General features: G+C 41.3%; 2 protein-coding genes across 2 annotated transcripts in view; one reads left to right on the top strand and one right to left on the bottom strand.

The window, feature by feature from the left end:
* The window catches only part of SPTA1 (spectrin alpha, erythrocytic 1), a 67,483-nt gene extending 65,914 nt beyond the window's left edge, over positions 1-1,569 (top strand). Inside the window, exons 50-51 of the mRNA XM_035009896.1 lie at positions 473-617; positions 1,173-1,569. Of these exons, the coding sequence (XP_034865787.1) occupies positions 473-617; positions 1,173-1,298 (271 nt within the window). The 3' untranslated portion in view covers positions 1,299-1,569. The remainder of the gene's footprint in view (positions 1-472; positions 618-1,172) is intronic.
* A 4,813-nt stretch (positions 1,570-6,382) lies between these two features.
* Positions 6,383-7,258, bottom strand: LOC118013621 (olfactory receptor 10Z1). Its single transcript, XM_035009484.1, has one exon. The coding sequence runs from the start codon at positions 7,256-7,258 to the stop codon at positions 6,383-6,385; it is 876 nt and encodes a 291-aa protein (XP_034865375.1).
* Between the last annotated feature and the right edge of the window lie 7,914 nt (positions 7,259-15,172).

The following is a 15,172-nucleotide window of genomic DNA, read 5'->3' as shown; positions in this document are numbered from 1 at the left end:
TCAGGCACAGTCTCTATAATTTGCTCAATTCCTGGTTTCCGTCTGACCTATGAATCTCAGCTCGTCCTGAGAATGGACCTTGAAAGAAGAATCCTTCCATGTGTATAAGGTCCTAAGGGGACCTGGATGATTTGGAGGCCGACTGACGGGAGTGGGGTTGTATGCTTGTGGGGATGGAGTACAGTCATGGAGGGATCCCGTCACTGTTAGGGATGAAATCTTTCTAATGCCAAGGATGACAGAAGACCAGAAACAGAGGTCTTCAACTCAACTTGAAAAGCTTGAAGTGCCTGGGGACAGGTGCTGATGGAGACTCCCAGACTGTGTGGAGAGTCCGGCCAGAGGGCTCATGTGGGCAGGGAGGCTGGGGCTTGGGAAGCAGCGTTTACTTCGCTGCAAGGGCGTGAGGAGTGGGGTCAATGTAGAGGTCACAGCCCACAGTCTCAGAGATGGGAGCCCATTTCTCCCACAGGAAGGGCTATATCTCCCTGGAGGACTACACCTCATTCCTGATCGACAAGGAGTCAGAGAACATCAAGTCCAGTGATGAAATCGAGAATGCTTTCCAAGCCCTGGCAGAGGGCAAGGCCTATATTACCAAAGAGGACATGAAGCAGGTCAGATTCCAGCTGCGTCTAGCGTCCCTGTGCTCTCATGGCAATCCACAGCGTGCTTGTCTCGGGCCTGGCTGCCCACCATTGGCAACTACCCTTCTCACCCACCTTTTTTTTTTTTTTTTGCCTCAGACATTGTCCTGCACAAGTTACCACTTGCTTTGCTTGCCACTTGCCAAATGAAAAGAACATTTTGTGTTGTCCCAGCTTGAAAATTATAGTCATTCTCTAATGACCATACGGGTTGATTCCAAATCTGAAAATCAATTTTTAAGGCTATTTCTTTTCCCATTTCTTGAATAACCCAAATTTAGGGAATGGGATAAAATGTGTAGTCCAAGTGAGATGAGACTCCTCAGGTAAGGACTGAGTTGAAAAGATGAGCTGGTCTTACTCATTAGAAATTACAAACTTCTGAGAAGGTCTATGATGGGAACAGGGCTGGCTGCTGCTTCCCCATTTCTCTGCCCCCTGGGTCCCGGGTTCGGGGCCTACTGCCAGCCCCAAGGAGCCCTATTTTTAAGCCCTGTGACTGTATCTCTCTCTGTCGTGTTTCAGGCCCTAACCCCAGAACAGGTGCAGTTCTGTGCCTCGCACATGCAGCAGTATGTGGACCCACGCGGCCGAAGTCACCTCGCTGGCTATGACTATGTGGGTTTCACCAACTCCTTCTTTGGCAACTGATAAGCAGCTCTTCCTGGATCATAGAAAATCTTGGTGTGGTGGGAAGGTACTGGGGGAGGAAGGGGACAGCAAGTATGGGGGAGGGGGGAGATAGTTTTGTGTGTGTGTGTGTGTGTGTGTTTTTATTACACTTATTAGAGCACCTGGAAAAGTCTCAGCTTGGGGGATATAAGGCATTCACAGAACTGGGGGAAAGGAAGCATCACAGGCTTATTTTGTATACAACCTGTCACTACCCAGGAGCCAAGCTCTCTATTTTTTATTTGTTGGATTCTACACATCTATATTACTTTGTTTTGCTTTGATTTTAGAATAAAATATTTCCTTTTTTTAAAAAAGTTCATTTTTTAAGTTTTTTTTTTTTAAGATTTTATTTATTTGAGAGAGAGAATGAGAGAGGGAGAGAGCACATGAGAGGGAGGAGGGTCAGAGGGAGAAGCAGACTCCCTGATGAGGAGGGAGCCCGATGCGGGACTCAATCCAGGGACTCCAGGATCATGACCTGAGCCAAAGGCAGCTGCTTAACCAACTGAGCCACCCAGGCGCCCTAAGTATTTCTTTTTAATAGGGCAATGTGAAGTCAAATGTTACTGACTCACATGACCTTCTGTATTTCTGAGAATCATTCTGTTCTCTAAACATGGGCAGCTAATCACACCACAAACAAGGGTCGTGGCAGGATGGATAAAGTCCAAGATGAGTTACAAATGGTTTCTCTTGAGTTTTGAAATGGTTGTAAATTCTTACGTTTGAAAATGAAGATACTTGACATTCTGGAGAACCCCAGTATTTTATCTATAGAAGAAGAAGAAGACCAGCCCTGTGTTCTTCTCAATCTGCCCCTTCTCCATACTTCTCCATCAGGGAGGACGCCATTAGTCTCAGAACTGCGAGACTACGACAGGGCAGAGCTTCCTCTGTTCTCCGTGTCCCCACCTTCACGCTTATATTTTAATGTGATGAAAAGGATGTTTTGATTTCCTTCTGCCTCCTACAAGACTACAAGTTAATTATTTACAAAATGAAGAATTAAGAAAAGAACAAGAAGAGGGGTGCTGTCTCCTAATGCTGACGTTCTGCCAGGACTTGTAAGTCAACGGTGTCATTTGCTGGGGAGAATCCTTTGGTCACATCTCCTCCTTGTGTGGGACTGCTGGTATCCTGCACCATTTCCACTACCAGCCCATGGATATTACCACCTGTTTACCACCTTGTCTCAATCTTGTCCTTTGCACAAAAGGTAGTCCTTCTGCAGTCAGGGACAAATTCTGTCCCAGGAGCCAATTAAATCAATCTTGGTTAAAACTAAAAAGCTATCTTTACTGCTAATAATGTATGAGTGTTTTTTACTGATTTTTGCTTAAACAGTTGGATCCTTTTGAACATGACAATCAAAAGTATTTTAAAAAAAAACTTGATTATGAGTTACCAAGAATGGTTGCAGTTGAAAAAAAAAAAAAAACATAGCCCAGTAGACCATCAAAAATCAGTATAATTGATATCACACTTATCAAGAAGTATGGAGAATCTAACAAATGTATGTTTGTAATAACCAAAGGCAAAGGTGAATATGGTTGCATTCTCCTTCCAACCCCCTCCAAGTATCTACAAGGCCTAAATCAGATTATTAGGCATGTGATGAGCCAAGAAACGCTTTTTAAGGCAAAGAACCATGAGCATCTTATGAAAGAGACTGAGTAACACAGAGACCAGAGAAGATAATATTTATCTGAAGAATCAACAAAATGCCGTAAGAAGATGAGACTGTTGGTGTCAAATACAGCTCCCTCTGAAGTCACATCCTGACCACCTAGGCACACAAGCAAAAATGGAAATGCAGAAGCAGCATACATAATTTTGCTGAGTCTATAAATGTTCAACTTTTAACAATTAGAACTCTCATCAAATGTCCCTTGTGATCTGTGGCTAAGTTCTTCCTAACTGATACTCACCTTTTCTCGACCTTCTGTTCACTTACTTTAAACTGGAACCCTGACTTATTCTTACTAATTCTCTTTCTTTACAATCTATAGATTGGAACCTGTTTCTGAGCCCCAGCCCTACGGCTACATCCCTGAGTTTTTTCATGATCCCTACTGCTCGATTGTGTCTCCAAAACTCTTCCGCTCCTAAAAGAACACTCCCCTTTACTTTTAATGGACCTCTCTGACCCCAGACATTTGCGGGGAAGCCGTCGGGTTTCTGTTTCCTGTATCCAGGCCAGCTTCCCAGTATGGAATCCACTCAAGGCCCAGGACCTAGACCCACTTTCCCGCTTTCTCCAGGCAGATGCTGTGCCAGATACCAGCCCTTTACTCTGCCTGTCCAGTGAAATCAGGAAATGCGAGATGCTGGACGCTGCTGGCCCTAGCTTCCACCAACATCAACGGGGCCACAACTAGGGCAGCCCCAAGTGTCGCTGTCTAGAAACTCCAAACAACACCGGATGGCTATATTGAGCACTCTGTGTGGGGCATTCTCTGCTCTGAAGACTATATTAATCTTCACCTAAAAAGCCCTGCAAAACAGATGCCACTCTCGTTCCATTCTGCATCTGAGAAATGGAGCCGCAAAAAGGTGAAGAAACTCACTCTGGTCACACGTCTAAAAGGTGGCAAGACTTTAACCTCAGGAAATTGGACTCCAGAGCCTCCCATCTTAATGGGCTGTCCAAGGGCCATGAGTTGGGCACATGTGGTCCTGTTCACATTGGAGGAGCCTCTGCTGTGTGTGTGTTTGACGCGCATGCATGGATGTGCGCCTAGGAGGACAGGTTGTTCCTTGTAAGCACATGGTCACTTTTTTAACCAAGGGAGGGAATTTGAATCACCTAGTGAGATTTTGTAAAGTGTTTCTTCCTGTCCCCACCCCAGATCAATTGTGGCTAGGTCTGTAGGGATGGCTCCCAGGAACACTTGCTCTGAAAATCACCCCCATGTGATTTTTATGCCCTTTCAAACTTAAGACTACTACATTTGGAAGTTAGAAGCACCTTTGAGTATTACTTAGCAATTCTTGGAACATCTTTACCCACTGCTGCTCAGTGTGCATTTAGGGAATGTTATGCTAGGTGGACGGAATTGATTTGGGAAATGAATTTGCTCAGACAGCCTCAGTGCAAAAGGGAGATTGCTCCCAGTCTGTACAGTGATGAGGATCTGAGAGTGCATAGCATTTCTCTGAGACCCAGGCCATTTCTGCCGTCTAACTGTCCTACCTCTCCCCAACCTGTTCTCTTCTCTTGGTTCTGGCTTCTTTCCTCCCAAATTTAGTTTCCACGAAGTTCTAACTAGAGGCTCTGTTTCTTCCCTGAAAGCATGGGAAAATATGGATTCCTATTTGAAAAAATTATCCCCCCAATATAAGTTCTTTCTCTCAAATTGTGCCCCACTGCTCACTCATTGCTGAATTATGTGAATCCTGCATTTTCAGAACCTCTTCCGTTTGTAATTTTCTTCAGCTTCCAGGCCCACTATCCATGTTCTGGTCTCCATGTCTTTGTTTAGGATGATGGCAATGCATCCCTTACTGATCCCTTGCCTCTATTTTCTCTCTGCTAAGCTCTGTCATCCTCTCTGCTGCTGGATTAATCTTCCGAAATCGGTTCCCAGATGCTACTCTGCTCTCTGCTCAGAGGTTTACTCTCCCTACTGAAGGGATCAAGTCTGAAGCAAGGTATTGAAACTGCTGTCTGCAAAGAAGTCTTCACCCAAACTAACTTAGCATCATTTGGGACACATTTTCAGTCCCTCTGGACAACTCACTGCACTCGGAAACGGGCCTAGATTGCCTTGCCACTGAAGCTTCAGTTATTCTGTTCTCTCTGTCAGAATATACTTTCTTCCCACTTAACTGCATTCAAGACTTACCCATCATGAGTAACAAATTCAAGTACTACCTTAGACATGAAGCCTCTGATTCTCCGCTGAGATTAACCTCTCCCTAAACTAAAAGCCAGGTATCACTCTGCTTAGCACGTTAACAATAAAATCAGCTGACATACATTGGAAGATCATTATGATCCAGGTATTGTGCTAAATTCTTTGCACGCATGGTCCTGTTTAGTAAGCAACGCAAAACTGCAAAGTTACAGCCATTTTACAGATGAGGACATGGGGGTTGAGACCTAGCATCACACAGTAAGTTACAGGGCCTCTGTTCAAACTCCTGACAGCCACGTGGGTTCATTACACTTTTACTTGTCCCTAAGAATGCCTGTGTTGTGATTGACATACTGCAGGGGGAAAGTGTACTACACAGGAGAGCGTGTCCACAGCAGATCCCACAGGACAGTATCCATGCTAGGGAGTGAGACCAACAAGGAGGCTCTCAACTCCCAAGATTATGAGGCCATCATAGAGCAATGACGAGTATCAAAGAAAATAGGAAACCTATGTCTTTTCTGAGATACAATCTACCAACTGGGAGAGCCGATGACAAGAGCACAAAGTGACAATGAGTCAGAGATAGAGAGGACAACGATATTAAAAAAAATAAAGATGAAAGACACCCCGTGGAGGAGAGAAAACAACCTACCTTTTCCTTGAACAGAGCATTCACACTAATCCATCAAATGGATTCCCACTGAGTTTCAGATCTTGGAAGAGCATTATAGGTAGGATAGTCTAATTATGCAGTAATTTAAAAATCTCTACCATATCCCTGATAGGGCTCCAGCCAGGCCTGCTTTGAACTTGAGCAGGCCAAACTGCTCTCATCTTGTTCAGCAGAGCTGGAAAATTCTGAATGAACTGGGCTTCTGTAGTGGTGGCATCCCTGAGACTGAAAGTGGAAATTCAGATTCTGAGCCCAGTGTGAGTTAAGCACAGTGAGCAGAGCAGGAAAGCCTGCTCCGTATTTCCCAGCAGTCCCAGGGAAGTGCAGGGAGCAGGATGGGGCTCTCCCAAGGGGTTGGGGTGGGACAGCTTTGATCTGAAATCCCGAGTCTCTGGCCCATTGGCCTGGGTTCCTGGTCTCAGTCCAGCTTACGCGGAAGAGACTGTCCCACTGGGGGAGCCTTCGTCTTCTACGAAGCAGTCTCCCTTGGAAGGCGCTTCTCAGGGCTGTCTGCACGGCCCGATTCCTTAGACTGTAAACAGTAGGTTTGAGGAGAGGGTCACCACAATATCGGTGACAGCAATAAGCTGATCCCGCTCAAGAGAGTAACTGGCTTTGGGCCTCAAGTACATGAAGAAGGCACAGCCGTAGTGGACCATGACCACTGTGAGGTGTGAGGCGCAGGTGGGGAAGGCCTTCTTCCGCCCTTCAGTGGACGGGATCCGCAGGACTGCTGTCAGAATGTAGGCGTAGGAGATGGTGATGAAGGAGAAAGACACCAGGAGGACCAGCAGGCTAAGGATGAGGATGCCCAGCTCACTCGGGCCTGTGTCCCCACATGCCAGGCTCAGCGCTGGAGGCGTGTCACAGAAAAAGTGCTGGGTCTCATGGGAGCCACAGAACGGGAGGTGGGAAATGACCGGGGTCATTCCCAGCCCAAAGAGGTACCCACTCAGGAAGGAGGTGCCAACCAGCTGGGCACAGGAGGTAGGATTCATGCGGCTGGCATAGCGCAGTGGGGCACAGATGGCCACATATCTGTCAAGGCCCATGACGGCCAGAAGGAAGCAGTTGGTGCAGGCCCACGAAGCAGAGAAGAACATCTGGACAGCACAGCCCTCGTAGGAGATGGCCTGGCCCCCCATGACCAGGCTGGAGAGCATCCAAGGGATGATGCCCAGTGTGTAACAGGTCTCAGAGAAAGACAGGAAGGAAAGGAAGAGGTACATGGGGGTGTGCAGGTGGCTGTCCAGCCTGATGACTACAGTAATGAAGACATTGCTGGTCAGGGTGACAAGATACAGAGAGAGGAAGAGTACAAACAGCAGGAGCTGCAGTTTCCCAATGCTGGAGAAGCCCAGGAACACAAAACCCTTCCAGGTGGTTGCATTGGCCTGGCCCATCCTGAGCGGCACCCCGATAGATGTGTTGGTCCCTTCCACCTTGCCAGTAGATGCCTAGCTTCTTTAGAAAGCAGGATGAGGTGGATTCTCATTTCTTTGTGCCTGTCGTAACTCCAAAAGAAAGCTCTAATGTAGACAGCAACCTCAGAAAGGTATTCATAGCATTAGACACACAGACATATAGATCCATTCTCACACGCATGTAGGTACATGTACAAAGACACACAGTGTGCACACGTGCCCACAAACACACACGACTATGCCAATAGACATGCACACCACATATAAAGTGCTCATACAGAATCATGCACATTTCCCACATCCAAAACTCTATGGACTGCACATTTGCCTCTGATGACCATATCTACAAATACATCAGGCGTGTTATACATGCATATCTTTTGAGATAGCACATAAATAAGTAGATTGTGTACCACACATCTATTATACCAACATCATACATATGCCCACATGTGGACACATACTCATTGCCTGTTAGAACATGACGTGGGGTGGCTTGTTGGATATTATTTTACAGGTCAGGTGACAGCCAAGACTAGAGAAAAACTGCCTGAGTCCTAACCCAACATTCTTTCCCCCAAACAATGACGACTCTTCTTGGACACTTTGGGACACGCATTCCCGTGAACACGGAACTCTGTAACAGTCCCTTGTCTGTGCTGCCCTCCCCAAAGTCTCTTCCATGTGAGTCCATGCCGAGCACGGACGGAAGCATTAGACTCAGGGAAGTGGCGGACCCCTCAGTGCACAGATCCGCTGTCAGGCCGTGCTGCGCCTGGAAGACTGGGCAAGGAGGGCTCTCCACTCACCCAAAAAGGCTCAAGGGGAGGAGAGCTCTGCTTCTCAGCAACCATGCTCCAGATGCCTAGCCCCCACCCTGTCTGCAGAAGAAGAGACCTGAGATCCGTCTCAGACACGTCTCTGAGCAAAAGGTGATGTTCCCAAGTGATACCAGGACAGCTTCTACACCTGTGGCCCCAGGGGGTGAGTCATCTCTGCTTCCATCAAAACAGCTGCTCTCTCTGAGGGGCCCCAATCCCCATGGGTGCTGGTTCAAGAAGCACCTCCAATTGTACCTATCATTAGCTGTAAATATTCTTTTGGGGAAAGCAGAAGAGGAAATGTGAATGAAGAGATGCTAGGATCATGTTTTAAACAATAATTCGATTATGTGCTAAATAATTATATTTATTATTTTCACATGTTAAATCTCTTTTAAAACTTAAAATGACCTGGTTAGCCTGGTGATGGGTATTAAAGAGGGCACGTACTGAATGGAGCACTGGGTGTTATACGCAAACAATGAATCATGGAACACTACATCAAAAACTAATGATGTAATGTATGGTGACTAACATAACATAATAAAATAAAATAAAATAAAAAACTTAAAAAAAAAATCTTAAAATGACCTGGTAAAAAAGGGTTGACAATTACATTTTATAGAAGAGGAAACCGAGCCTGATAGAGTTTAAGTGACTCATCCAAGATCACAGAACTCAGATTCATGCTTTTAAAGTCTCCCTGTAAGATGTATAGTAAGAGCACAGGAATTCACCTTCCCCTGCTGTTGTCTCAGGAGCTGGAGATGACCGTTTCCAGAATGCACCCAGTTTCAAAGGCACACACACACTCACGGTCACATACTGAGAGCACCCTCATTCCCCAGCCTTACCTTCTTCCCACCTCCTCATCTGTCCACTCCACTTCTTTCAGACACATCTTTTTATTTTAGTTTTTAAAGATTTATTCATTTATTTTGGAGAGAGAGAGAGAGAGAATGAGAGAGCGAGCACAGCAGGGAGGGATAGGGGGAGAGGGAGAGTCTCAAGCAGACTCCCCGCTGAGTGCAGAGCTCAAGCTCCATCTCACCACCCTGAGATCATGACCTGAGTGGTAATCGAGAGTAGGACACTTAACTGACTGAGCCACCCAGGCACCCCATGCACATCTTTTTAAAAGCAACTTTACCTTTATCTTCTTTCCATAATATTGTAATAGCTGTATCTGTATCTTTTCAATCCATCACTCAGATTGTTCTGAAACTTGAAAATGTCCAGAAAGTCCAGGGTTAATCATGCTTTCTAACTCTTCACTCAACGTGCATTTTCCCCTAGTACGCTAGCAGTGTGAATCTACACCTCCAATACACATTTTCACCACCCATCCGCTGATTCAGTAGAAACAGTAATGATGACTGTTAACATGTATTCAATGCCAGACTTTTTGCTGACCTCATTAGATGAACTGAACGCTTACAATATTGAAAGATTTTTATGATTACACTTTCTTTTCAGATGAGAAGACTAAAGCACGGAAAAATAAAATAACTTACTGAAGACAACACAGCCAGGTGGCAACAGAGTAAGAAGTGGACTCAGGAATGCTCCTCTTAACTACCATGCCTTTTATGGTAAACTACATCAGTCAGAAGATGAGCAGAGATGTGGAAATTAGAGTCACATTAGTACAACTATTGGCTTTCTAGCAATTTTTCTTGTGCTACTGTTTTATCTGTTGATCTAGAGATGATAGGATGCATTTTTAACTTAACCTGCTCTACTTAAACTAAATATTGAATTATTTCCAGTAAAATATAGAAAAGTTGCAATGACATAGTTGCATTTACTTAAATCCACTAACAACGTTGTTATAATTTTTAAACGGGCTTTTGCCTTTTTTAGAGAAATTTAGAGAATACGTGTATATGTGTATATAATCTTTTCTATTTAACTTCACATTCAGCATGTTCTTTATTCTCTCCTGTGTATCCAAGTTACCATGGGTTTCATTTTCCATCAGCTTTCTTAGTGTTTCTTAAGGTGCATACTTGCTAGCAACTATCTTCATGTTTCTTTATCTGAAAATTTCTTCATTTTGCCTTTATTTGTGAAGTATAGTTTTGCTGGATAAAAAATTCCTAGTCAAGAGGGTACTTTGTTTCATCTTCTCGTATGCCATTTGCGGGGTCTCTGTCCTCCCTAGTTTCTGATACCAATACTGCCATCAATGACATCATCTTTTTACTCCAGGTAATGACATGTCAAATTCCTCTTCTTGTTTCAGTGTGTTCTCTTTACCTTTGGCTTTCACCAATTTGAGATTGACGTGTTTACACGTGTGTTTGTGTGTTTCTTACTTGTGATTTGCTGAACATCTTGACTTTGTACGTTACTGTCTTCCACCACATTTAGGAAATTTCCAGCTATTATTTCTTAAAATATTTTCTCCCTCTTTATCTTTTCATTTCCTTCTGTATTCCAAACATTGAACTATTTGCTATTGTCTTGAAAATCTCACAGAATTGATTCATTTTAATTTTATTTTTTCTTCTTCAGATCAACTTATTTCTATTGATTTATTTTCCAATTCATCAGTCCTTTCTTCTATCATCTCCAAAATGCTGTTGAGCCTATTTCATGAAAAATCTATATTCCAGCAATATGTAAAAAGAATAATTATTCAAGACAAAAGGGATTTATTCCAAGAATGCAGGACTGCTTTCTATTTGAAAATGTTAACATAATTCACCAAATTAGTCAAATAAATGAAAAAAGTAATCTACTCATCTCAATATTTGTACAAAAATTATTTGTAAAAATCAATATCCACTGATGGTTTTTTTTTTTTTTAAACTCTGTTGCTATTTAAAACTAAAGCCACTATCCTAACTTTTTGTGAAATATTGCTCTTTTCCCTAGGCTGAACACTTTGGCCATTCTATACAACATCATACTGGAGGTCCAAACCAGTGTAATAATGTGAGAAGAAGATATAAAAGACAATGATTTGAAAGGGATGATAAAACCCTTCATTTGCAAATGACATGACTGAGTACCTAGAAAATCTTACTAAATCTACAGAAGGACTACAAACCTAATAAGTATATTTAGCAAGTTCTCAAATCAATTGTTTTTCTTTATATTAAAAATAAGAAATTACATTTTTAGATGTCAATTTTAATAGCATCAAAACATAGATGCTTAGAATCAACACAGAATTAAATTTAAGACAAGAGAGGAAGTACTCTATACTCTATAATTCTAAACATTAATGAGATAAGATTAAAGTAAATCTAAATAAATGAAGATACCTAAAATTTCATGGATAAAAAGATTCAATATTGTAATTTTGATTTCCCAAATTTATCTATAGATTCAATGTATCTCAGTAAATAAACTCAAACAGGGTTTGTGTAGAAATTGGCAAACTAATTCTAAACATTATCTGGAAATGAAAAGATCTAAACAATCATATGAGAGATTTGGGTGAATTAAACACCTGAGCTCAAAATTACTATAAAGTAACAATAATGGAAACAGTGCTACTGGCAAAAAGGTAGGTATATAGATCAACAAAAAATATAAACTCCAGAAACAGTCACATCTATATCCAGTACCATCAATTTCCATAAAGGTGGTCTGTACAAATCAATGAGGAAAGTCTTTCCAACCGATGGTACTGGAATGACTGCATTTCAGTATAAGAAAAACAAAACAAAAATAAAAACAATCCTCACTTCATTCCGTACACATAAATTATCCCAGATGAGGTGTAGACCTAAATGTCTAAAAGGAGAGAGCAACTTAAAGAATACACAGAAGAGTATCTTCATTACCTTGGGGTAGGCAAAGAATTTTTTTAGGCAGGAGACAAAAATGCATAGGCATAAAAAATTGATCAATCACACCACAAAAATTAAGCTTCTGCTTATCAAAGAGCAGATGGCAGAGCAAAAGGGCAGAATAACTTTATAAGAAAAGCCAATTTGTACTAAGCTAAACAGAGAGCGAGTAAGCATATGGCCACGCAAAGACTTGTATAAATGTTTTAGCTGCTTAATTCGTAATTTGAAAAACTTAGAAACAGCCCAAATGACCACAAACGTGAATACATAAACAAGTTGTGGAATATTCATGCAATGAAACAATAGCCGGAAATATAAAGGAATAAACATGTAACACCACAGGAAATCTCAACAGCATTCCTTTGAGTAAAAGAAGCCACAAGCAACAAAGTTCATACAATTTGTTTCCATTTACGCATTTAAAGAACAAGAAAGTTTTATAATGGTTGTGGAAATCACCTCACTCGGGGCCCTGCGGCTCCGATTGGATAAAAGCAGGAAAGAACTTCCTGAAATGACAGAAATATGTTAGGTCTTGAACTCAGACTTGATTAGTTATGAAAATACAAATTAAAAAACACACTCCTGAATAACCAATGGGTCAGAAAAGAACTCAAAAGAGAAATAAAAAAAAAATCTTGCCACAGACGACGTGACAAAACTTAGGAGATGCATCAAAAGCACTTCTAAGAGGAAAGTTGAAAGTTGATATTGATAAGTAACCTACATTCAGGAGAAAGAAAGATCTCAAATAGATAACCAACTTCACACCTGACAGAACTAGAAAAAGAACACATTAAACCCAAAGATAGCAGGAAGAAGGAAATAAGGAAGATGGGAGCAGAAACAAAGACTAGAAAAACAATACAAAAGGTCAATAAAATCAGCAGTAGGGGTGTTTGTTGTTTGTTTCTTTGGGCTTTTTTGGGGGGGAGGGGTTCTGATTTGTGTTTCCAGGTGACTTCAACTCTAAGACTGGGAAATAAATATAAGAAAATCCAGGGAAATTGTCACCATACTGTTCTTTGGGCCCCAAAGTCCCTAGCTGTTCTTGTCCTTTCCAGCGTTCAGATATTCTTCTGTGTGTTTTATGAATAATGCCCAGAGTTTTCAGTTGTATGAGGTGGGAGGAATGGGGAAGGTCTTTCTACTCTGGCGTCTGGAAGTAGAAGTCCTATTGCTGTCAGCTAGGTTTTATCACAGAGTTTCCTAAATGGAATGAATGAATAAAATAAGACAAAATCAGAGGGGGAGACAAACCATAAGAGACTCTTAACCATAGGAAACAAACAGATTTGCTGGAGGGGGTGGGGTCGGGGGATGGAGTAACTGGGTGATGGGCATTAAGGAGGGCATGTGATGTAATGATACTGAGTGTTATATGCAAGTGATGAATCACTGAACTCTACCTCTGAAACTAATGATGCACGATATGTTAACTAATTGAATTTAAATAAAATAAGTAAATCAAATGAATGAAATCTGTAACCCCAACCTTTTCAAAGTTAGGTAAATAGAGGGATAAATAGATAGACAGCTAAAACATGTAGGAGGCTAAGGGGATTTTAATAAAAATCTACTGACCAAGGTGATTGAAATCCATAGTGTTTTTATTTTCCCTAAACTTCTGAATATATGACCTTTTCTATTAGGCAATGTGGTTGAAAGTTATAGATAAACAATCATAGCTGACAATCGTTTTCTATAACAACTGGAAAACCCTATTATGATAAACTTTCAGAAACTGAAAAATTGCATGCTAATGGTAGACAATGAATATTTTTTCAAGCCAAATAGATTCCATATCCTTGTTTTTGAGAAAGTAGGAAAAAAGAACTGATAAAATTATCCTCCAATATAATATTAAACATAACTTTTGATGATAGACCATTCAGCTATTAATGAACTATAACTTAAAAGAAATTTTTTAAAAATTGAGTAGCTCTGCATTTCTTAAAAAAACTTTTTTTGGAACAAAATTAATCCTGAACTGCCTTATTTTAGCTAAAAGAAATATTATTCATTGATATATAAGGTAATTTTTAAAGCACTACTTTCATTCAGGGATAATTTTACATTAAAATTTTAATTTTCACATTTAATCAGATTTTCTCTTGTATATAAAATATAAAAACATTAAAAAAATCAACCTATAAACACTTTTGTTACAGAGAAGTATGATAAGGCTTTTTTTATCAGCTTGCCCAGCTGTGTGGCGGAAGGGGAAGAAGTGGGAGCTGAAAGGTTTAAAAGCTGTCAGAAAACCACAAAGCAGAGTCAGGCTCTTTAATAGCTTCTGCCAGTATCATGCTGTCTTGATTAATGCAGCTATATGGTAGGTGTTTCTACTGGATGGAATGATTTCCACTTGATTCTTCTTTTTCAAGAGTGTTATAGGTATTCCAGAACTGGTTACTTTCCATATAAATTAGAATGTGTTTGTCGTTCTCTACAAAAACAAACAAAAAAGTCTTTCTGGGATTTTGAAAGGATTGCATTAGGCCTCTAAATCAACTTGGGGATCAATTTTGTTACTTTTTTCTAGGTTCTTGAGATAGGAATTTACATCATTATTAGAGACCTTTCCTCCTCTCTAATAGATGCTTTAGCTGCATCCCACACATTTTGATATGTTGTAATATCATTTTGATTCAGTTATATGAATTATTTTTATTTCCTTTGAGATTTCCCCAATGACCATGGATTGCTTAATATTGTTTAATTTCCAAGTGTTTATAGATTTTCCTATCATCTTTCTGTTCCTGATTTCTAACTTGATTCCATTATGGTTAGAGAACCGTATGTCCTCTGTATGATTTCCATCCCTTGAAATTTCTTGCAGTTGAAGAGGTGATGGGGATTAAGGCATGCACTTGTGATGAGCATCAGGTAATGTATGGAAGTGTAGAATCACTATATTGAACACCTGAAACTAATATAATACTGTATATTAGCTAACTGGAATTAAAGTAAAAACTTAAAAAAAAATTCTTGTGGTTTGTCTTGTGGCTCAGGATATGATTTTTCTTGGTGTCATGTGGAGGGTAGGTTACCCCGAGGCTCAGCTGGTGATGCTCTTGTAAGTGGATGGTGTAAGGGGGAGGGGTCTGACACTGCGAGTGCAGGCAGATTAGGGTCCCCACTGCCATTAGTTTTAGGTCTCCCTACTAAGTCCCTGCTGGGCTTCCCCTTTCTTGGTTCTTTGCCTGAGAGAACAGCCTTAGCTTGCATTTTATTTATTTATTTATTTATTTATTTATCTATCT

The sequence above is a fragment of the Mirounga leonina genome, unplaced genomic scaffold (genome assembly GCF_011800145.1).
Source record: "Mirounga leonina isolate KUSES-001 unplaced genomic scaffold, KU_Mleo_1.0 Mir_154, whole genome shotgun sequence".
Taxonomy (NCBI): Eukaryota; Metazoa; Chordata; class Mammalia; order Carnivora; family Phocidae; genus Mirounga; species Mirounga leonina.
Note: the sequence above shows the minus strand (reverse complement) of the source record. Positions and strands in the feature narration are given on the sequence as shown.